The sequence below is a fragment of the Manihot esculenta genome, chromosome 1 (assembly GCF_001659605.2).
Source record: "Manihot esculenta cultivar AM560-2 chromosome 1, M.esculenta_v8, whole genome shotgun sequence".
Lineage (NCBI taxonomy): Eukaryota > Viridiplantae > Streptophyta > Magnoliopsida > Malpighiales > Euphorbiaceae > Manihot > Manihot esculenta.
In genome coordinates, this window is record NC_035161.2 from 35,994,564 (window position 1) to 36,016,799 (window position 22,236).

The 22,236-nt window shown below is 33.4% G+C and overlaps 1 protein-coding gene across 1 annotated transcript; it reads right to left on the reverse strand.

Moving 5' to 3' along the window:
- Positions 1 to 178: 178 nt before the first annotated feature.
- LOC110600562 (protein CHROMATIN REMODELING 5) lies at positions 179 to 17,099 on the reverse strand. Its single transcript, XM_021737449.2, has 31 exons — positions 16,761 to 17,099; positions 14,965 to 15,805; positions 14,757 to 14,824; positions 14,078 to 14,512; positions 12,932 to 13,156; positions 12,699 to 12,782; positions 11,469 to 11,528; positions 11,234 to 11,337; positions 11,037 to 11,088; positions 10,861 to 10,924; positions 10,247 to 10,340; positions 10,070 to 10,157; positions 9,750 to 9,884; positions 8,342 to 8,533; positions 8,177 to 8,244; positions 7,495 to 7,588; positions 7,265 to 7,389; positions 7,102 to 7,165; positions 6,381 to 6,593; positions 5,508 to 5,750; positions 5,303 to 5,413; positions 5,062 to 5,148; positions 4,664 to 4,846; positions 4,421 to 4,501; positions 4,099 to 4,344; positions 2,942 to 3,097; positions 2,659 to 2,836; positions 2,387 to 2,568; positions 1,490 to 1,843; positions 1,311 to 1,404; positions 179 to 1,207 (listed from the first exon to the last, which is right to left on the reverse strand). Exons 2-31 carry the CDS (start codon positions 15,686 to 15,688, stop codon positions 702 to 704), a joined length of 5,310 nt encoding a protein of 1,769 aa, XP_021593141.1. The 5' UTR covers positions 15,689 to 15,805; positions 16,761 to 17,099; the 3' UTR covers positions 179 to 701.
- Positions 17,100 to 22,236: the final 5,137 nt, after the last annotated feature.

Sequence of the window (22,236 nt, forward strand, 5' to 3'; positions counted from 1 at the left end):
GGCAGTGCAAGTATTTATTCCCATCACCGTTGTCCTGCCGATCATCAAGCATACTACAATTCTACTGTAATTTAAGGAAGCAAACATAAAAACATTTTAATCATTCTACACAACGTTGTCCCCCACTACAAAGCACCTAGGTTTACGGGTTGAGATGCAAAATGAATAGTTTCGGTAATAGGCTCAAGAATATACATTATTTCATAAGAAATGACGAAGGAACCAAGCCTGAACATTCTTTCAGAATTGGAAACAAGGGGAAAACGAGAGTTCGGAGCTACGCAAAACTGATAATGTACAATTCCCACATGGCAGAATACATGTAAATTGTCCAGCTCATGTATGTATATTTCAAATTGAATTAGACGCTAAAATTCCTTTCCACTAATTCTTCACTATATACGTAAACAATTTACTGGACTCATTTCCTAACGGACAAAAAAATTGCTGCAAGATGCACCTTGCTCATGTTAATCAAGTTTGGTCTTCTTCTCAGCCGCCTTTTCACAGATGAAAATTGCCCATCTGACGGAAAGCTTGTGATCAGCTACATATAAAACAGAGAGGATGCTGAAAGTTCTTATTTTGATGTAGACAAAGAATTCCACAGTATGGCCAATGGCTAATGCAATGTTGCGACCCGAGAAAGCCACAGAAATCAGTTTTCGATCAGCCGCTCTTCTTCCATCAAAATGCTACTACTACTTTATCCCTGATGAGAAATTCTGTCTTGGAGGAAAACCAGTTTTACGCATCCGAAAAGGTCTCTCGCTATTAAAAAGCCTACTATCAGATGGTGCAGCCCCAAGAATCCCCAATGAATTAGGATCCGTTAAACGGTTACCATTACTAGTTGGTCTTTGCAAGGGCGGTTGAAGTTGGGGATGAGCATCAGCTTCAGCTCTTCTCCGCCGTTTCCATGCTTCAAATTTCCCATTATCATGACCTTTTTGAATTGATTCTGACATTTGATAGGCATTCATGTTTTTGTACCCTCTTTGCCTCTCAACGTGGCGTGTCAAAGGAAAATAATTGGCATCACCATCTCTGTCCACTGTACCAGATGCAGAACCATTCATGTGGAAGGGTCCAACCCCTGCTTCCTCCTGCTCCTGCTCCTGCTTAAGTTTAGAATAAATCTGATAAAGTTTCTCCCCTGATAAATTTGAAAAGGTAGAGACATAGTTCCATAATCGCATAGTCATCCCTGAAAGAGCATATTAAATTAAAGGCAATTAAGAGACAGAAATTACAAGAACGAACTGAAGTGCAAACCAATTCAGCTAATTAAACTTGGAAATAACACGTACTGTCTTGCCGATAAAACTCTTCCTCATATTCTAAAACAATTTGGTCTATCCTCCGCCCAATAAGCTGTAGGTAATTCCGAATCTTCAAAAGCACCTGGAGAAAAGGTAGAATCACATACTTCAAGTGTACATAAAAATAACCTAGATACTATAGAATTAAAAAGCTATCACAAATGTACCTTTTCCTTTGGAAGGTCTGCACTGGTTGTTTGAAGCCTTTGGAGGCGTCTAAGGGTTTTAATTTCATCAACCATGACATCTTCACACCATTCCATCCATTTCACTTCCTTGAACTGTTCACATAATTCCTCATTATCTGACATTTCACCCTCCTCTTTCACCAACTGCTCAGCTCTCTGAGGTTTCTGAGGTCGATTCTTTCCCATATGGACACCAACCATAGAAGAACCAGGTTTTCTTTTCTTGACCCTGCTGCGAGATACAGAGATGTTGACAACGTTTTCCTTCTGCTTCTTGGAAGCCTTACGACCCACCTTAGCATTGGCACTCTTCCCACCAACAACAGAAAGTTCCTTAGTGAACAAAAATAAGAATAAGTACTCATACAAATAATATCAATATAGAACACGGAATTTACTGCCATTATTTACGACCTTATCAATAATCAAGTAATATGAAACATCAAAACAATCAGTCTGCAAAAACAGGAAGCAAGTTAATGGCTTCCACATAGCTATGATGATTGTCACCATTCAAATGATAAGAGGCAATGAGAAAGGTGAACATAATATAAGCATAATGGCAAAAAGAAAATGTATACCAGATGGCACATGGAATGAAAAAACACAGCAAAACCAAGATTCTCATACTTAAGAATGAGAGGGTTTAAAAACCAAATTCAGCATGTTTTAGTCACTACTCAAAAACAACAATTAAATGGCAGGATTTAAAAGGAAAAAAAACACAAAAACATTAACTATAAGGCATTTTCAACAGCATCTAAAATGATGCTCTTCCATAATGGTATGGCCTCCCAAATCCCAATACAGGGCCTTAGTGGTTGACTGGGATTCAGATGCAGCCAACTTTCCTTTTAATTTGCTGTAATCCATTACCATTTCCAGAAGTGCATTTGCACGGTCCCTCAAATTTGGAGCACGTGGCAGGAAGGTCTCATGGTGCTGTAGTTCTGCTGGAGCAATCTTCTTTGAGAGGCCAAGCCTTTCATCTAACCTTATCTTTTCCCAATTGCCAAATCCGTGATAATGTATTCCCAAGAGCAGTCTTGCATCATCGACTAAAAAGATAATGTAATAAGTCAACCAAAAAAAAAAAGAAAAATGTTGGTTACCAATGAACAGAAAAAAAATTATGGGTACAAACATACTCTGGTTCCAGCCACAACCCTTAGACCAGTTTGAAGGTTTGAGATACATTAGAACTCGAAATTGTGCAATGGGGTTCTCATAACGACTAATTCGCTTTGCTAGTAGCTGAAGTTCTTGAACACGGTTCAGCAAATCATTAGCCTTCACAGGGACGCCAAAAAAGTCCAACAAAGGACCCTATAGGTAATCACCATTAGAGATTATTTAGAAAAGCTCGAAAACCATTTTAAATAATGAATAGCTTAGGATTCATCAGAAAAGTACTTCTCGAACAAATAATACCTTTGGGTCCATATTTCCTCCATCAACTGCTTCTTTGCAACCATCTACCAGAGCATCAAAAAGCTCAATCTGTGCATCAGGGGGAGCTGCTGCCACTGATCCACCAACCTCTGCAACTATTAAGTCTATTTGGTTTGCATTCCCAAATTTCACAACCTATTATAGGGGAAAAAATAAAAAAGAAAAATGAATAAGGAAATCCAAGATATAAGACTTGCAGGTCATTTGAATTGAAGTCACCACACTAACAAGAATTCTATGCTAGACTCCAAACATAGTCATCCATGCATCAAAATGCATGGCCAACTGATGCAGGAACCTCAATCAAATAGAACAATAAAGCACTTCTGATGTCCAATATCGTAAAATTCATCAAACAATTCCCCCAATTTTAATCACAATTTTTTCTCCTGCAAAAATATACATACACTTAAGTAGTATCCAGCCACAATTCCAATGATTGACCATAAAACCTCTAACTTTACTATAATGATGTTATATGAATATTGAATGGGGCCATAAACACATCACTGAGCCTAACCACTGGGACAATCACAAAGGCTCATCATCATATTCCAAGTAGCCATTGCAAATTTTTTTGGGTCTGGACCATCTTTCTGTGAGTACCCAATTAGTCATGACAGGAACATTGTGAAGCATAACAAAACAGATAATATGACAAGTAAAACAGATCAATGATGGAGAAAAACTGACATATTCTAACTAGTGTAAAAATATTCTTGAAATTAAGTCAGAAGATAACTGAATAAAAGGTTGAATTAAAGACGAGTAGAGATCTATTGATAAACAGACTAAATTACCAAGCAAAAATGACATAAAAACTGCAGCAGTGAAATTTACGAAAATGATGAAAGCATCAATCTTTTAGTAATATTAATTCAATTGAAAGATGCAGCATTTAACAAAATTCAAAAGCAAATTCCTTCAGCATAATAATAACTATAATATTAATAATAAAAAGCAACAATAACATCAAATTTTTTTGATGGTGTAATCAGAAAATAGTAGAATAATAAACTAAATAAGAATAGGAATCCTCTTATCCCAGAAAAAAAAAAAAAAATATATATATATATATATATACACACACTTCTTTGGACAACCTAAAATCCTCAAAATGTTTGTTGGAACAATACCGCACGAGAAAAGCGTAATGCATCTCTCTTGGACAGATTTCCTTGAGACCATTCCCTCACTTGCGCAGATGCTCCATCAATCATTGGGACTGAAAGAGCAGAATAATCTGCTTTGCGACGTTTATGCACTCGCTCTTGTGGTTCCAGAAGCTCAGAATTTTTCTTTTTCCTTTTGTTACTTCTCTCAGATTGATTCGCCTCAGCATAACTCTTGTTGTTCCTTGCAGCACGAGGGGCCAAAGCTTCCTAAATCGGAAAGTATAAATATTTATATAAACGACCACTCCCAATTGATGTGAATAAAAACTTAACAATTTCATACTTCAGCTTGAGCAACTGCTTCAGGTTTTATCCAACGACTCCAAAAAGTCCTATCATCTTCAGCACTACCGAAATTGGCAACCTATATATATGCACATATCAGAGGAAAAGTTAATCACACAGCACCCCTTCTATGCTCTTCATCATCAATTGCAGATGCAGTAGAAAATTGGATATAATAGCAAGGAAATAGAAGCAGCAGCATGATTCAAAGCATCGGGACTAGCAATAATCATTTCCTTACCTTAAAAGCACTCAACAATTCATTCCCTTCCTCTCCCCCAGCCTCCTTGTCTTCAACCTTCTCCGCTCTTTCAAGGATTTCATCAATATCCATACTTAATAGTCTCTTCTTGCTCTCTTCATCATTTCTATCCTCTTTAAACAGTTCCTCTGCACCAAATCTTAAAATTGCAGAAAGCTCATTCTGCAATTACGGAATGAAAATTTTGCATGAGAATTGATGCCAAAAGATAATAATAGACTAACACTACAAATAGAAGGATGTGAAAATACTATATGAAAATCAGATTAGAAAGTTTTCAATCCACAGCTGATAGCCAAAATAAATAGCCTTGAAGCTCATTTATACAAATATAGAGAAAGGTGAAAATTAGAACAATCTTCTCAACATTTTCTTACTTTATCAAAGTAACTCCCTTTCTTTGCTTCTTTCTTTTCCAATCTACCCTCCGCATTTAATTTTTGGATCACCAAATGGTCAAGAACCTAAAAGGAACACGCAAAACAAAACATGGAGTAAAATAGTTAGCTTACACAATGCTATTGAGAAAAACAGAGAATAAGCTCACAAAAATACACATATTTATGTATGAAAATGCAAATAATTCAAGAAAGTTAACAATATATTGTAGCAAAATACCATCTTTTTCTTAGCTCGCTCCAGAATATCCTCCTCAACACTCTTGCTAGTGACAAATCTATAAATGTTAACTACTTCTTGCTGCCCAATCCTATGAGCTCTACTCATTGCCTGATAGACAATTACACAATCAGAAAAAAGAAATAAAAAAGGGAGGAAAGAGAAAAGGAGAAAAACATAAAATCTATCTCATTGTCTTCAGAACCTGCAAGTCATTTTGGGGATTCCAGTCTGAATCAAATATTATAACTGTGTCAGCTGTAGCAAGATTGATGCCTAGGCCACCAGCTCGAGTTGAAAGAAGGAAGCAGAAATCATCACTGCCAGGTGCATTAAAGTGATCCATAGCCTGCTGACGCAACTCGGCCTTTGTACTACCATCTAGCCTTTGAAATTGGAAACCCCTAAGCGACATATATTCTGCCAGTATATCCAACATTCTAACCATCTACAACATTTACCAACATAGCATTTCATTAATCACATAACCAGCAATGTCCATAAGATAGACCAACTTTTACACTAACAAAAAGATCTAAGAGATTAACAACAATAAAAAACAAACCATAAAACATGTCAAATCATATAATTGCTCGTTCATTAGGTTTTTGCAAAGTTATAGATGATGGCTAGCGTATAGTAATTGTGCAAAACTTTGGTATACAAAGATACAGTAATACTAGAAACTGAAAAAGAAGATGCATCAGAACATTAACATAAGCAGATCTCGTCATGACTGTACAGTTGCAGAAAGCAATCTTCAGGGCCACCTGGCAGTGACCCCAGTAAGAACTTAATATCATGTTTCCTTCCTTGAAAACATACTGAAATTTACCTAAATGAAGAATAAATCTTGCATGCCAAATAGGAGTATGCAGCTCAAACTATTCTTTGCTTCATGACTACATATGAACACATGTAGCTTATGCAGCTCAAACTATTTTTCTGCTTCATGACTACACATGAACACACGTAGCTTATCTATTGTGACAAAGAAAAGCTTTTCCCCATAAAGCATTATATTCTTTATAGCTTAACATGCATTATTTCTATCTGCTAAAATTTTTCCAAGACAAACCTGGGAAAAAATCAGAACACGATGTTTTGTGGCATGCAACCTGACAAGTAACTTGTCAAGTATAACCAGCTTTCCACTGCTCAAAATAATCCTTTCCAACTTGCTGCTATCATTAATGCCAGAATCCCCACCATAACCATGATCTGCACTTTCAAATAGGAAGGGATGATTGCAGCATTTTTTCAATTCTACAACGATATTTAAAAGCGAAACCTGAAATGTAAAAAACCCAGACACGTATCAGTTTTTACACACTAACAACAACAACAACAATAACAATAATCACAACAATAAAACAACTAAAGTTGATTTTTAAAAATATTGCAACCTCAAATGGAAGGGTCCATTCAGAATTCAGACAGTTAACACACATGTAATTGCCACAGTTTCCAGGAAAACAAAGAATTTTGCTGCCCATCCCCAAGAACATTTTGTGTTTGGAGTTCATAAACTTTGAAATGATGTTGACAAGATTAAGAAAACTAAACAGAATCATCCTTATTTTGTCCTAGCAATCTAAAACCCAGCCATTTACCAAGAATATTTGAAAATGGATATGGAGAAAAAGGATGAGAAACAGAAGCTTAAAATTTTTATGACAAGCTACTATTTTATAGTGTTACGAATGAAAAAGATCATGAAATGAAAACAAGTCAGGAAAAAGTCCATGCATAACTTTTCAAGCTTAAACTTTCCAATTAACCGTCAAAGAAATTACAACCTGATTTCCACGAACTCCTTTGTTCAGGTCATGAAAGTTGCGTTCCAAAATCCATTTATAGTACCTATACATACAAAAGCAGCAGCAGGTTGTAAAGAAGGTTAACCAACAGATAAAATCAAGAAGTATACCACACTCCATCAGAAAATGAAAATATACACACTGTTTCTGGAGCGGGGACATCTCAACCCTCAGAATACGTTCAATCTTTGGTGGCAAAGATTTCTCTACATCCTTGATAACTCTTCTGAGAATGTGAGGCCTCAATTCCATATGCAAATTAGCAAGCTGCAAGATAATAAATATGACCACAGTTCATAGCGAAGATAATGAATATCTGGATAAACGATAAACATGGAGAAGATTGTGCAACAAAAGCACCTCTAATCATACCTCACTTTCGTTAAATGAGCTCAGGTTCTTGTAATTTTGAACGAAATCTTCCTTGCTCCTGAACTTGTCAGAATCAAGGAAGTGAAGCAGAGCCCTGTTATAGTCAGCAAACAGAGAAAATCATACAAGCTGAGGATACAAGCATGATTTGTAGCTACGGGAAAGGATAACAGATCACCAAAACTGTTTACAAAAAGAAAAAAACATTAAAATAATATTTGTATTTTCTTGCAATTAAAAAACATAATCCAGATAGTCCTCAAGTTCCAAAGCAGTAAGAATCATGAAACTTGTGACCAGCAAGTCAAAAACAAGCCAGACAGATTTTTTGTTATACCCTTAACCTTGAGAATGAAGAGCACACAATCCACTTTTAATTAGAATAAATATTACAGTAAAAAGGGAAAAAATAAAATTTAACAACAAATACATCAAAATCAATAAAAAGAAACTACTCTGTTTGCAAGTAACAAAATGATCACAATGCCAAGGAAATCAAAAGAGAAAAAAAGAAACCACATTTATATAAGAAATTAACAAAAGGAGATGAGAGAAGAAAATGAAATTGTTAAATTTTTCAGAATCCAGTCGGCCATCATGCAAGGGAAGGGAGCAAATTCAACACAAAATTCCTTCTGAATTTTGCAAGACCAGCAATAATCATAGAGAGAGAAATTAATACCAAAGTTCTTCCACACTGTTCTGTAAAGGAGTTCCAGTAATTAACAACTTGTTCTTGGTGCTAAATTCCTGAAGAACAAATCCGCCATCCGATGATAACAAGATTAGCTGACCACAGCAAAATATGCAAGCAGAATAATTCAATTATTTAGATATTTAGCATTACCGATAGGGATGTGTACAACTGTGCCTCACTATTTTTCAACCTATGAGCTTCATCAACCATGAGATAATTCCACTTGATCTTGGATAGGACTGCCTTATCCTTCAGAACAACTTCATATGTAGTCAACAGTGCATTAAATTTTATAGGCCGCCCAGCTTTCTTATCATTATAGAATTCATATTGCTGACAAACCTGAAAAAAGAAAAACAAATTCCATAAATAATTTGAAACAAAACCTACAAATACCAGTGCAAACTGCAAAGATCACACCAGTATAGCAAAATTTAATAAAGAGAAGAAAGCACTACTCGTAAAACATAGGAAAGTGTAAAGGGGGCGAGTTTTTTCAGTAACCAGTACACAACTCATCAATCATCAGCAGTCATGGATGCCTTTGTAAGCATCAGGGTAGGAACCAGATCAAAAAGACAACCTGTAGATGCTTGTATCACTTACTCTGAATCCATAAGACACATCAAGAAAGCTGAAGTATTTAGTCCACTATATCGCTCCTTATGAGGAAGAGAAGCTAAAAGCATACCCAAACAATAGCAAGGTTAGTCCAACCTTCTGCCCCAAGATTAATCAACTAAAAATATGGGAGCTTTTAGGAAGTACCAACAGCTTTCCATAAAAAAATCGTTGGACACCTGAACTGAGAAAAGACTTTCAACACTATGGTTGGGAGTTCTACTTGAATAGAAAGGGCAAGGGATGGTCTTTTAATCCATGAGACAAAAAAAAAAATGAGAAGAATGGTTAAATGATTTTTCATGTTTGGAAATTTCAAGGGAATAGAAAAGGATTTCATTCTTTAGGGTAAAATAGTCTTACCAAATAATATTTTTGACATTGAAGGAGGGATAACTCTTATCCCCTAATTTTTTATGAGAAAACAAAACAGGGGTTTGAAATGATAACCAATCCCTCTAATCCTTTGTTTTCCAAAACTCGGGTTTGAAATGATAACCAATCCCTCTAACCCTTGTTTTCCAACCCTATTAAACCACAGAACATGCTATATCTATTGTCCTTCAAAATTCCACATCCCTCCATCCAAAGAAGTGCAAAGGAAAAAAAGAAAAAAGAGAGAAAGAGAGAGAGAGAGAGACGCCCAATACAAGCCCTTGTCCATTTTTATCACCCGTATGAAATTAACATTTTTTAAATTTGATAATGTTACAGCTTGATATATTACCATGCACTTCAACTTATATCAATAATACTGGTGTGCCGTTATATCTGTAGAATCTTAATTGTTACACTATGCAATTCAACTAAATTTTGAATGCCAATGAGCAATTCGAAGTAGCATGCACATCTTGACAAACTTAGATTACTGTGATAGTGGTGGCCAAGGGAATCAAGTTGTGTGTTAAACCTAAACACATGTCAAACTATGACTCACCTCTCTGCTGGCACGTGTACCAACATACACAATAACATTCATATCAGGAAGCCACTTCCTAAATTCTTTAGCCCAGTTGGACAAAGTGGATAACGGCACAACAACAAGAAATGGCCCAGGGATCTGCTGTGCATTCTGCAGAAGAACAGCATAAATTATATTATGTGTATTCAATGAATGTGAAAGTTACATGTTAAAAGAGTAAAACAGAAAAGTTTTTATCTGTAAAAAACCAAGCATGGCAACTAATTGAACCGTTTTCCGTGTTTATTCAATAAAATGAAAATATATGTTACTAGATTACAACAGAAAATGCTAACCTGTAAAAAACCAAGCATGGATACTGACTGCACTGTTTTTCCCAGACCCATCTCATCAGCTAAAATGACATTTGTATCATTTCTCCAGCTTTCAACCATAACAAACCAATTACAAATCGAGCAGATCAAGAAACCTATGAAGAACCCTTTTTCATCAAGCAAAATAGACAACCATACCTATTAACAAGAAAATTCAACCCCTCTAGCTGATAATCACGAAGCTTTCCTCCTCTCAACCATTCTGGCTGTTCATCAAGCTTCCTTAAACTTGCTAAACAAAATAAATGCCCACACATTAAATTATATAATTCAATGAAAATACCATGTACAAATTTAACACATGGGAAAAGTAGAATTTAATAGAACTACTGAACATATGATGTACCACAAAAACAACTATTTCTATATCAGAAAAAATGAAAGGGCAATGAAGGTAATCAAATTGATTGTGTTGGCAAATGAGGGGGAAAATCGCAAATAGAATAATAGGAGATATATATAAAGCAAGACTATATCCACACAAATAACACCTAATACAGACAATAAGGGCCAATACAACATCTGTAAGACTACACCAAATGTGCTAGCATAGGCTACTATAGAGCATTATCCTAATCAAGTAAAAAAAAAAATTAAATCCAAGTTGCAAGCACTAAACATCTTTGGGTCCTAACACGGAATATAGAACTATTATCTAGTGAGCTTATCTCATCTTTTATTATTATGGTAGTTCTGAAATCAATTTTAGAAAAAAAAGAAGCCACACATAGCAGATTCCAAGCATTGCAGACCTTTGCCTTTCTTTCGCTGCAGATCCACCATTTTCCCTTGTACAGCCATTGCAGCCTCACGTGCCTTCCACATAATGAAGAAGAATTACATAAAGCATGGCCTCACATGACAGCAATCATTTCTGCACGAGGCCTCATTAAGTCAGGCCAAAAACAAGATTACACTGATACCATACCTTGTATTCATCAATTGCATCTTGTGCAAATTCTATATCTGTATCCTTTTCCCTGTACCAACAGCATATTAACTACAACCATCAGAGCAACTCTTGCAGTTGTTAAAACACTCGCACTTAATCTAAAGAGCAACTTAGCATCAATGATGCTCATTCTTATAGTCAAATATTATAGAACTAGTATAGTTAGGGACTACCAGGTTGCCTCGGCATAAGACAGTCCTTGCCACTTGACTAAGTATTCTGGCACAACATTCCCAGAGCTATCATTACTGATTCGATCGGAAATAATTCTCTCCACCTATAAATGAAATTGTTTAGAAATTATAGAGAATATGAAAACACAAAAAGACAACTATAGCCACAATCCAAGAAAATAACAGAATGACAGAAGATCCAAAAAAAAGAAATGACAAAGCTGCAAAAACAAACCTGACTATTTTGCTTGATTATATCCAAATCCATTTCCTTACTCACATCATTGACCTCAATCTGATAGTTAAACAGTCATAAAACGTCAGATCACATAATAGATTTGCAGATAGATCTTTTGTGTGCGTGGACAAGAATCAAATATGAAAAAGAAGTTTCCTTGCTTAGCAAGGTGCCATTTGTACTCACCTTCAGTCAATATCGCGATATTCAACAAACGCATATAGGACGAGTCCCAATAAGATAACAGACACACACAACACTGATATTATTTGTATTCAAGCTAGTATTCTATACTATTAAAGCCTGATCAAGGGAAGGGTTTCAAGCAGAGGTGCATAAGGACTTAACCTTAGCACTAAGCAGCTGTACTTTTTCCCATTTTTAGCAAAAAACACTGCTTGCTCAGTAGCATGTGTACATTGCTTAACCTCCAAAAATCCTTTTGTCTTGTTCTTCTCTCTTTGTTCCCATCTATCTTCATCTTTGTAAGTTTAAATTGTGTGTCTCATTAGCACATTACTAACGTAGCACTTTTTTTACAATGTTTCTAAAGCATTATTGTTTGCTTATTGTCCATCTTTCAAATTTTCATCCTGTACATTAACAGTAAATTCTACCTTTCTGCTATATGAAAATTTCCTATTATCTATAAAACTAGCTCACTTTTAAGAAACTAAAAATTTAAAAAAAAACAACAAAAAAAAACAGAAGAAGAAGAAGCAGCAGTCAAGAAATAGCAATAGCATTTGAAATAAAAGTTGCAATGGCACCATGAACTCATGCATTTTCTTCCTTTGCTACGTCATGATAATTCAACTATTTAAACTCGAAGAGTAATGTTCACAATATTTGGAATTACATGAGTTCTCGACTTTGCAAGTTCACTCAAAAAATTATTGATGATAAGTTCAACATCTACTCATCTAGTCACAGTATTACAGAGACAATTAACTCTATCAACAAAACATAATATGCATTTATCAGAATATTAAGAGCCAAGAGTCCAAGACGTACGTGGGGAACACACGAACACGTATTTAGAATTCCATAACACACAGTTACTTCCACTTCAACTTTCTTGAAAATATATCCATTCACTTTCTACTGTAATTCTCTATAAATGGATTTTTCATTTACCTATTCACACAACAACACCATCTTGCTTATCTTATATTTAAGAAAAGATAACCTCACTAACTGCTAACTAATGCTAGCAAGAGATGTTACCTCCTCGCGTGTAAGCATTCTCCGATACTTCACATCTTCATTCACTTTTTTCATGTAGTTCAACACCTTCTTAAAACCACTCAGCTGAAAGTAAACAAACAGGCATTTGAATAGCAGATAGAAGACATGTAATCATACAAAACTTTCTGAGCAGGACCCTACATAAAGAGGTGCATGGCTGCAGGCAACCAATTACACCTCAAAATATATGCAAGAAAACCACAGAGACCTACATTTTGTAATTCAGCAAAAGATTTCCACTGACAGTGCAAATGTGACTGGCCTTTCCATTTGATTAAGAACTCCATCTCATTCCAATCTTGTTCAGAATCAAATAAGTGGCTTAACAGAACAGGCTCTGTTGATTGATTGTTCCTTATAGCATCTTCAGCCATGCCCTTTGGCTGATGCCAAAGCACTCTTTCAATGGAGTCGCCATCTTCCTCTTCAATTTCTTCCTAAAAAAGTAATTTTGGAGGGAAAAAATAAAAACACAGACATGAGAAATAATATTAGAACAGAAGTTCAAGACATAATAACATAATTCTGTGCAAAATAGAAAATTAGCCCCAAGATCAAGCTAGAATACTAAATCCAAGCCAACAAGGCATTTGCAAACAAGGAATAGGGTAAAGCTCAAAACAAAACCTTTTAAATATATATATATATATATATATATATATATATTATGTCAAGAATTTCTACCACAACCTATTTCCATTCAGCATTCATCACTTCTAAAAAGTTACTCCTTAATAGCCTACTAATCATACATTCGAGTTGTATCCCACATATGGGTTAAATCAGTCACCTCGCAGGCACTAAAAGGAAAAATGTGCAAATTATCCCTAAACAACTTTCATGATTTATCCAGTCGAAAAATCATGTGCACAAGCATACATGGAAACCAACAAAAATAACCTTGGCCACTATGTTCTAATAGGAAAGAGATCTAATGGAAAAAAAAAAGTTACAGGGAGAATAATAAGCAAAAGAGAGATGAGGGCAAAGACTAATGAGAAATAACAAGAACCAAAAGTATGTCCAGTCCTGCTTGTATTGGAAAAAATAGATCTAGTTTCAGCCTTACCATTATCAACAACATGCATAAAATAGGTACACCTTTTCAATTGGGTGCAACAATGACCCAAAAGAATCCTAGCTAGTGTGGGTTTAAGATTTAGTTGTTGTTGTTGACTCAAAAGAATAGGGGAAAAAAACAGAGATAAACCAAAGAAAAGCATAACACTCAACTTAGCCAAAGTCTTACAAATGACCTCCAGTCAGAAATATGAAAGTTCTTAAAAATTGTAAATCACGATGCACTCCTTCTTGTAATTTTTCTCCATGTATTTGCACAATTTATACTGAATACTAACCTTCTGGGGCTTTTTCTTTTTCCCTTCATCAATTTCTTCACTTTCTTCACTTTCAACATATGATACCTTTCGAACCGACCTACTAGATGTCCGAACCTCATTATTTCTGCCATTGAGATCCATCGACATAGTGGATCTAGCATTAGATTTGCGGATATGCACTCTCCTTGTCATTCTCTTAAAATCCCCATCACTGTCACTGTCAGAGTCCTCTGCTGGATACTCATCCTCTTCAAATGACATTTTTCCCCTCTTTTGTCGACTTGAAGCATGTAATGACTTGATTTCTCTGGAAGATTTTGCATTACATGTGCCTTTACTTTGTTGCCTACCCTTGGACTTCTTCATGTAGCATGAATCATCTTCGTCTGAGACATTAATATCATCATCAATATCATCATCTTCATCCGAATCTTCACCATCCCAGTCTTTATCCTTGTATTATTGAACAAGCATTGCATTAGGGGGCACAAAAAATATGATAGTAGTAAGTCCATGATTAGGACCACAGGATAGATAATAAACATCAAAAGAATTTGTATTCCATATGGAGTACATATTCCCATTCAAAATTTTGTCATAAAACCTGAAGTGAGAAGGAAAGAAAATAATAGTTCTTTTTCAAGTTCCCTAAATAATTCTACGATAATTAAACTTGTAACAGTGTGATGATACTAACCTTGTTCGCTGCATGGCCACTAGCAACACCATAATCAGGGTCAAAGTCTGCATCATCAGGATCATCTTCTGCAAGCAATAAGGCGAAGAATCAGTCCCATCCTTGAAAGAGTAATTATCAACAAATGTATGCTAGTAGCAGATCTCATATCTCAGTTTAAAGAGGATATTGACGACCTCCTAGAGTACAGCTAAAGAAAATAAGTTACCATCTTCCTCATCCTCTTCTTCGTAATCAGCATCACCATCATCATTAGTGTCATCATTGTCGTCGTCGTCGTCATCATTGTTGTTGCATAAAGCCCTTGAACTCCTGGAGAAATTGTTATTAAGAGGTACAGGTTTTGAATGAGCCCTAGAAAACAACCCAGTTGAGTGGTTAAATCCTTTGTGGTGCATAGAATCACTTTGATCTTCCCCATCCTGCTCATAATATTCATCAGACAACATTTCATCTGCAGGGACATCTGAGTGGCCCTTTTGCCCCTTACCAACTTCTTTTTGCCCATCTTCATCTTCTGACTCTAATCTATCATCCCTTCCATCTGATATATTATCCTCTGACCCTTCTGCATTTTTATAGTCTGATTTTGAATCATGCCCAGAATCAGATGCCGCTTGAGCACCAAGAGGTTGGCAGTCCTTCCAAAAAGTTGAACCCCATTTTCCAGTTGCATTTCTTCTTCCTGAAGACTGAACATGTGAATTACTCGCACCAACTCCATTGTCAGGAGCTGCATCACCCTGCATCCGACCAGTATCTTCCCCTTCACTCTCATATTGCGCATCAACATTGATATCAAATTCTCGCTCACTTGAAGTAACATCTATATCATCATTCCCCACCATTCTACCAATTCGCTGTCCCTGGCCTTTTTCTTCAAGTACACCATGTGAAACTGTTTGGTTTGGATAGTTCCTAAAAAAAGCCATCCTCTCACGTGGAATTTCTTAAAAAATTATTACCACCTCTTACTATCAGATATGCGTCATACAAACACAATGCAGCAGGTAGCTTCTTGTCAACTCTCCTGCAATCTCTCCAGAATCCTATGATAATAGGAACCAAACATATCAGCAGAAATATCAATTTTGAGACACCAAGAATGAACGAGAAAACAAAAAGACACGTTAAGGAAACAGAAACACAGGCAATTAGTTCTCAATTGGCACTTCAGGAGGTCTCAACGAAATCAGACAGGACATTGCAATTCTCACTTCTTAGGGGAATGGAAGAGGGTGCAGTACACTGCGTTTAGTAAAGCAATCGTTTAGTTTCAGGTGCCAGTTAAAAAACATTGAGGCATTTAACATCAAGCTTCAATGATTCTATGACACATTGATTAACTAGATGCATTATTGGAAGAAAATTAACGTTAAAGGAGGACTTGTATCATAACTTGACCGGAAGGAACGAAATACCCTGATGAAACTTTGAATTTGATGCATTTAGAAGACTCCACTTGCTACCCAGTTCTTGCGATCAAAACCAATAATGAAAGACTAAAGAAAACCAAAAATAAGTAGCTAAAAGAGTTCAAATGAAATCATAAATGAAATACGCACAATATCAGACTCTATTCACATAGAGTAAACTGAATTCACACCCGGAAGCAACCAGAGTGGAGGAAATCCGATCCTAGTAATCGAAAAATGCCTCAACAAACAAACCAGACGATAAAAACAAATCGAATGAAGCAAATGACAGATCCATGAGCCAGTAACCAAAATACAATGAAATAATCACTTGCTCCTCTAAAAAGTCCAATTTAGAAACCCTAAAGCATAAAAGCGCCCGATATTTGAAACCCCGAACATCGAATTCACCAGAATACACCCTAAAATAGGAAAATCAATTGAAAAATTGCGGTTCTATGATTTAAACAGGGAGCTAGCCTCTGTAGGTGACAAAAAAATAGAAAAAATAGAGTGATTCGAGAATGGTTAATAGGTCAAAGTTTATTAAAAAAATAGAGGAAGTGCGCAGGTTCAAAATCATGCGCACCTTTCCATTCGCCGGTAAGTCAATCGCCGGCGGCTAAAATTTGTTGGGAAAAAAAGGTAGTTTCCTGGTCCGGGTTTCGGTTTCGGTTTCTTAAGGGATTCGGGTTTGGACCACAAGTTCGTGTGTCGCCGTCGGTGGTAGCTTAGAAGAGCCGGACGGTGAGATTACCGTCGTTCCGATTTGAGCGGAAGACGACGAGGCGATTTTGGACTAATCGTCGATTGGTACCCGTTAGAGGAGAGAGATAGAGAGACACGGGCACAAGTTGTTTTTTTTAGAAAGAGAGAGAAGAAAGAAAATAAGTGTGTGTTTTCAATAGATATGCTTATCAAGGAAAATTTGGGTTTTAATTTTATTGCCGCTGGAGAAACGTGTTTGTAGTTTGCGTTTTCTCCCTCTATTTATCGGGGAAAAAAACATACAGCCATTTAATAATAATTTTAAGGGACTCATGTTTTTACATAAAGAAAGTTATTTTATCAGATAACTAAATTATACTTTTTAGAAATTATATATTTAATATTATAACTTTATTTTAAATGAAATTTAATTTTATAAAATAATAAATTAAGGGAAATATGTTAAAATACTAAAAATCAATTATTTAAATATATTTTTATAACTTAATATAATAAATTTCTTGAGAAAAAATAATAAAATAATGCATTAAATTAATAACATTATTATTAGCTTTTGAGAAAATAAAAATAATATTTTATTTTTATTATTTATAAAAATATATTATTTTTTTTGAAATTGGATTAAAGATTGGAAGAGTAGAATTTAAGATTTTTCAAATTTATTTATATGCATTTACCATTAGTTTAAATTTGTGAGTATATAATTATTTTTTATATTTTATATAATTTATAAAATAAAAATATAAACATTATAAATCTTATTTTTTAAAAGTTTACATAAATATTATATTTATTTATTCTTTTAAATTATTATTAATTTTAAATATAATATATTTTTTATTTTATTGAATATAAAACGTATATGCATTTAAAAATTATAGTAAAATATAATTTTTTTGTCAAATTTAAATTATTTTTATATAAAATAATTTAGTACTTTATTTCAAATAACATGATCACATAAATCAAATTTAATATTTTCAACGTCTTAAAAAAAGTAAAAAATACAATTATTTCAGATAAATTGAGAATTTAAAATAATTATTTATTTATTAATTCTATAAAAGTGAAATTTTTATTCATCTTAAAGTATAATTTTTTAAAATAATATATTTAATGTGATTGAAATAAAACTGTGAGTAATTTAATCAATATATTGTTTATAGTCCAGATCCATATTAAAATCAATAAATTGGAAAAAATAATAAGTGTAATGAATTATTTATTATTTAAAAATAATTATGTAAAAATGTGTAATTTTATTTTAGTATTCTTTAATTTTTATATATTTAAAAAATAGATTTGATTATTAAATTTTTAAAAAATTCTAATGACCGTTGGGTTTCACTATCCCGATAGGAGGTCGGGTCCACGATGACAGCTCTAATCTAAAATTCATGAAACCTCTTAAATGGGTCGGTCCGGATCATTTGACCTTGAAATAGGCCTCTCTTGGGCTTCAGTCTTTTCACTCCAGCTCGGTCATAAGACCTATTAGAAGGGAAAATAACCGGCCATTTACCTAATAGATCTGTTCACACGCATATCAGGGGAAAATTAAATGACCGTTCAGCATGGAACGGATGTCTGATACTTTTGTACGTACGTATCCGTATGTCAGAGATAGATGGTACAATAGCAGTAAAGTCGTTGGACGTCATTAGTAGAAAAAGGAAATAATAAAAAGAGAGAAGCACGCTCTCAGATCAAGCTTAACTCAACTATTGTAAACTCTATTTTCTCTTGATCTCAAATCATAAATTCAATTGACATTGATAAATAAATAAAAATTTCACTATAAATATAATGAAATTTGTTATTTTTCTAATAGAAACCATAAAATTCTATCCTGTTAAAGAGATGATGGGTCTTAACGACAATGGTAATCGAGTTTTTATTAATATGAATGTACTAATTTATTAAACTCTTATTATATAGCCTTATTTTATAATAAAAGCTTATATTGAGCAATTGATATATTGCATTAATTTTTATTACTTATTAATATATTATTATTAAAAATTATTATTATTCATCTTAAACTTTAAACTATTTTTCGAAGTATTCATGTATTATTATCGAACAAAAATTGATTAAATAAGTAATAATATAATTTTAGAATTATTGAATTTTAATGAAATGTTGAGAGTATAATATTAATAAAAACAATATGATTTATTTTTTACTATATTACTGTTTTGTTATTGTTAAAGGAATAGTTTTTTTTATGGTTGGAGTAAAATATTTAAGAAGAAATTATTATAGTGTTCTTATATTTTAATGAAATTAACTATTTAGTTTTGAGAGATTTATAATTTAATCCCTGAATATTGTCATTATTAATAAGTCAGTCTCTACATTTTCAGAAACCTATTAAAACGTCATTCTTTCTGTTAACAAAATATTCTTTACATCATCTTTTCCGTTAAAAATAGATAAAGCATGAAAGATAAAATTTTTAAAATCCAATTTTGCCCTCAAACAAAACTCCTTATTTAGTTATTGGATATTGCTATTATTAATAAGTCAGTCCCTATATTTTCAGAAATGTGTAAAACGTTCTTATTTTTTCTCATATCTATTAAAACATCCTTAACATTTCTTTTCGTCAATGAAATAGTCTCTATAGTTTCTCATATCTATTAAAACGTTCTTATCATTTCTTTCCGTCAACGAAATAGTCCCTCTCATTGTTTATTTCCTCAACGAAATAGTCCCTCCCTACATTTTCAAAAATTTATTAAAACGTTTTTATATTTTTTCATATCTATTAAGACATCCTTATTGTTTTTTTTCGTCAACAAAATAATCTCTATCTTTTCTCACATCTATTAAAACGTCATTATCATTTACGTCATTATCGTTTATTTTTGTAAACGAAATAATCCCTCCTCCTCCTCCTCCTCCTCCTCCTCCTCCTCCTCCTCCTCCTCCTCCTCCTCCTCCTCCAAAAAGAAGAAAAAGAAGAAGATGATGATGATGATGAAGGAGAAGAATAAGAAAAATAAGAAAAAATGAAGAAGAAGAAAAAGAAAAAGGAAATGAAGAAGAAGATGATGATGATGAAAGAAAAATCACCTCATCCTCCTTAAAAAATAATAATAAAAAGAAAAATCGGAATAAAATCAAAGAAGAAGAGGAAGAGGAAAAACCAATAAAGAAGAAGAAGGAATAAAGTCAAATAAGAAGAAGAAGAAGGAGGAGGAGGAAGTGAAGAGGGATAATTTGGTATTTTCTTATACTTTTAACGGCAGAAATAGACAGAATAACTATTTTATTGACGGATATAAAATATAAGGATGTTTTAATAGATTTCTGAAAATGCAGAGACTGACTTGTTAATAATATCAATGCCCAATGACTAAATTATAAATCTCCCTTTATTTTTTATAATTATAAAGTTCAATTTTAAATATTTATTATATTTTTAAAATACAACAATTAGGTCATTCTGACAATTATTTTGTTAATCTACTAATAAAATCATAAGTGAAAAAAGAGTATTAAGAAGTGATAAAATTACCCTCAGTCATATTCATTTATTAAAAACTTATCCTCTCCCCTTCCCTTTCGTTATTCTGTGTCGCCTCCTTCAAGTTCATGCACCTTCTCTGCTAAAGGCTTTCATCATAACATCCGCCTCTTTAAATCTTAACAAAGTATTAAAGTTTTATCTTACCATTAATTAGTTATCATCTCCTTGACTATGCTCTCCACTATCGATGCGCCATCTCCTCTCTCCTGTTCTATATACATCATCTCTTCCTTATTATCATGGATTTCTTCTCACTCTCAACCTGTAAATCATCTCCCTCGCTTCTCACTCTCAATGATAAATCGCCTCCCTCCCTTATCACTCTTAGTCTGCAGTTGCTAATCTTTATCAATCATCACAGTATTACTTCTATCGGTTCCCAATTCAATTGGTAGCTGCGAGTCCTCACTAATCACACACCTTATATTTTTATTAGCATCACAAATCTTGATAGCATAAGGGTCAAATCATCGGCATATAATATTATCGCATCATAATGAGCAACAGTTGGCAATGCGTGAGGTTCCAAATGTAAATAATTATTATTTTTTAGTTTAAATTTTTTTTTTTATGTTTGTATTAAGAAGCAAATATGAGCAATTAGATTCTTTAATTTTGAATTATGTTGACGGATTGCATTTTACAAATTAGAATTTCGCCCATAATTTGTAAGTTTTATTGATTTTAAAAATTTGTTATTAAATAATATGTTGCCTTTTGACTGCCTATAAAACTTGAAAAAATAAGTACGATACAATAAATTAAAAATCATGTATATGGGAATAAAGGGATTGAATAAGACCAAAGCCAGTGTTTTGATACTGAATTGAACCAAGAGTAATAAAAATCATTTTAAATATTTCATAAAGAAAAATAATGAAACCGATCAACGGTTTTTAATAGAAAAGCTCGTAGTTATATTTTAAAATTATGATAGATATTTTAATTGATATTTATAATTATAAAGATTAAAATTTATGAGTTTCATAGTAATTTTCTAATATTTAATAGATATATGAATTTTAGGCAAAAGATAAATTAAGAAAGGAGAAAGAAAGTCAGGGCATGAATCGGTTAGGCCCTTCAGCCTTTTTTTTGTTTTCTCCAGGGATTGCAGAGTTTTATTCTTGTTGGTGGTCTTTTCTATGATATTATAGTTTGTTTTTCTTTATTTTGTAGAGCCTCTGCCTTATGGTGGCTTTTGTTTGTCTTTTTATTATTTTCAAATTTTCTTTATTTACGGGTTATGGTATTCGTGTACGAGGAGTTGGTTGATGAATTTAGATTTGCTTTGAAAGTGTTTTTATTGGCTTTTTAAAAGTGCTATATTTTTTATGATGTTAATATTATGAGATCACTTCGTTACATTCTGTAATCACTATTTCCGTACATCATTATTGGACTGAATTTTGTTATATATCCGCTTTATATCATTATTTTGATAGCCAATATTATTTATTTATACTTAAAGTTTTTTCAATTTTATTTATTTATTACGTATTTATTGATCTTATATTAGTTTATATTTTTTATGGGTAATGTTGCTTACCTTTTTTTTCATTTTTATATATGGGTTTGAATTCGCTATTTAAAATAAAATATTAATAAAAACCTTTTAAATTTATTTAAATTCACTTATCATCCTATTGAATTAGATGTATCGATCTATGATTTATAATTTAATAATGACTGATTATTTTATAAATATTTTTTTATCAAACGTCTTAAAAGGAACATTAATTTTATGAGTTTGGGAGTTAATTCAATTTATTTTTATTTACTTTGATTTTATGCTGGGTTT

Bases quoted from the DNA above. Each gene is read 5' to 3' on its own strand.
- LOC110600562 (XM_021737449.2), bottom strand. From the start codon at position 15,688: ATGGCTTTTTTTAGGAACTATCCAAACCAAACAGTTTCACATGGTGTA. The intron at 12,783-12,931 runs GTAGGTCTCTGT...GTTTACTTTCAG, and splicing joins CTTTTGCTGAATTACAAAAT to CTGAGTGGTTTTAAGAAGGT. The intron at 4,847-5,061 runs GTAAGAAAATGT...CCGTAATTGCAG, and splicing joins AAGGGAGTTACTTTGATAAA to AATGAGCTTTCTGCAATTTT.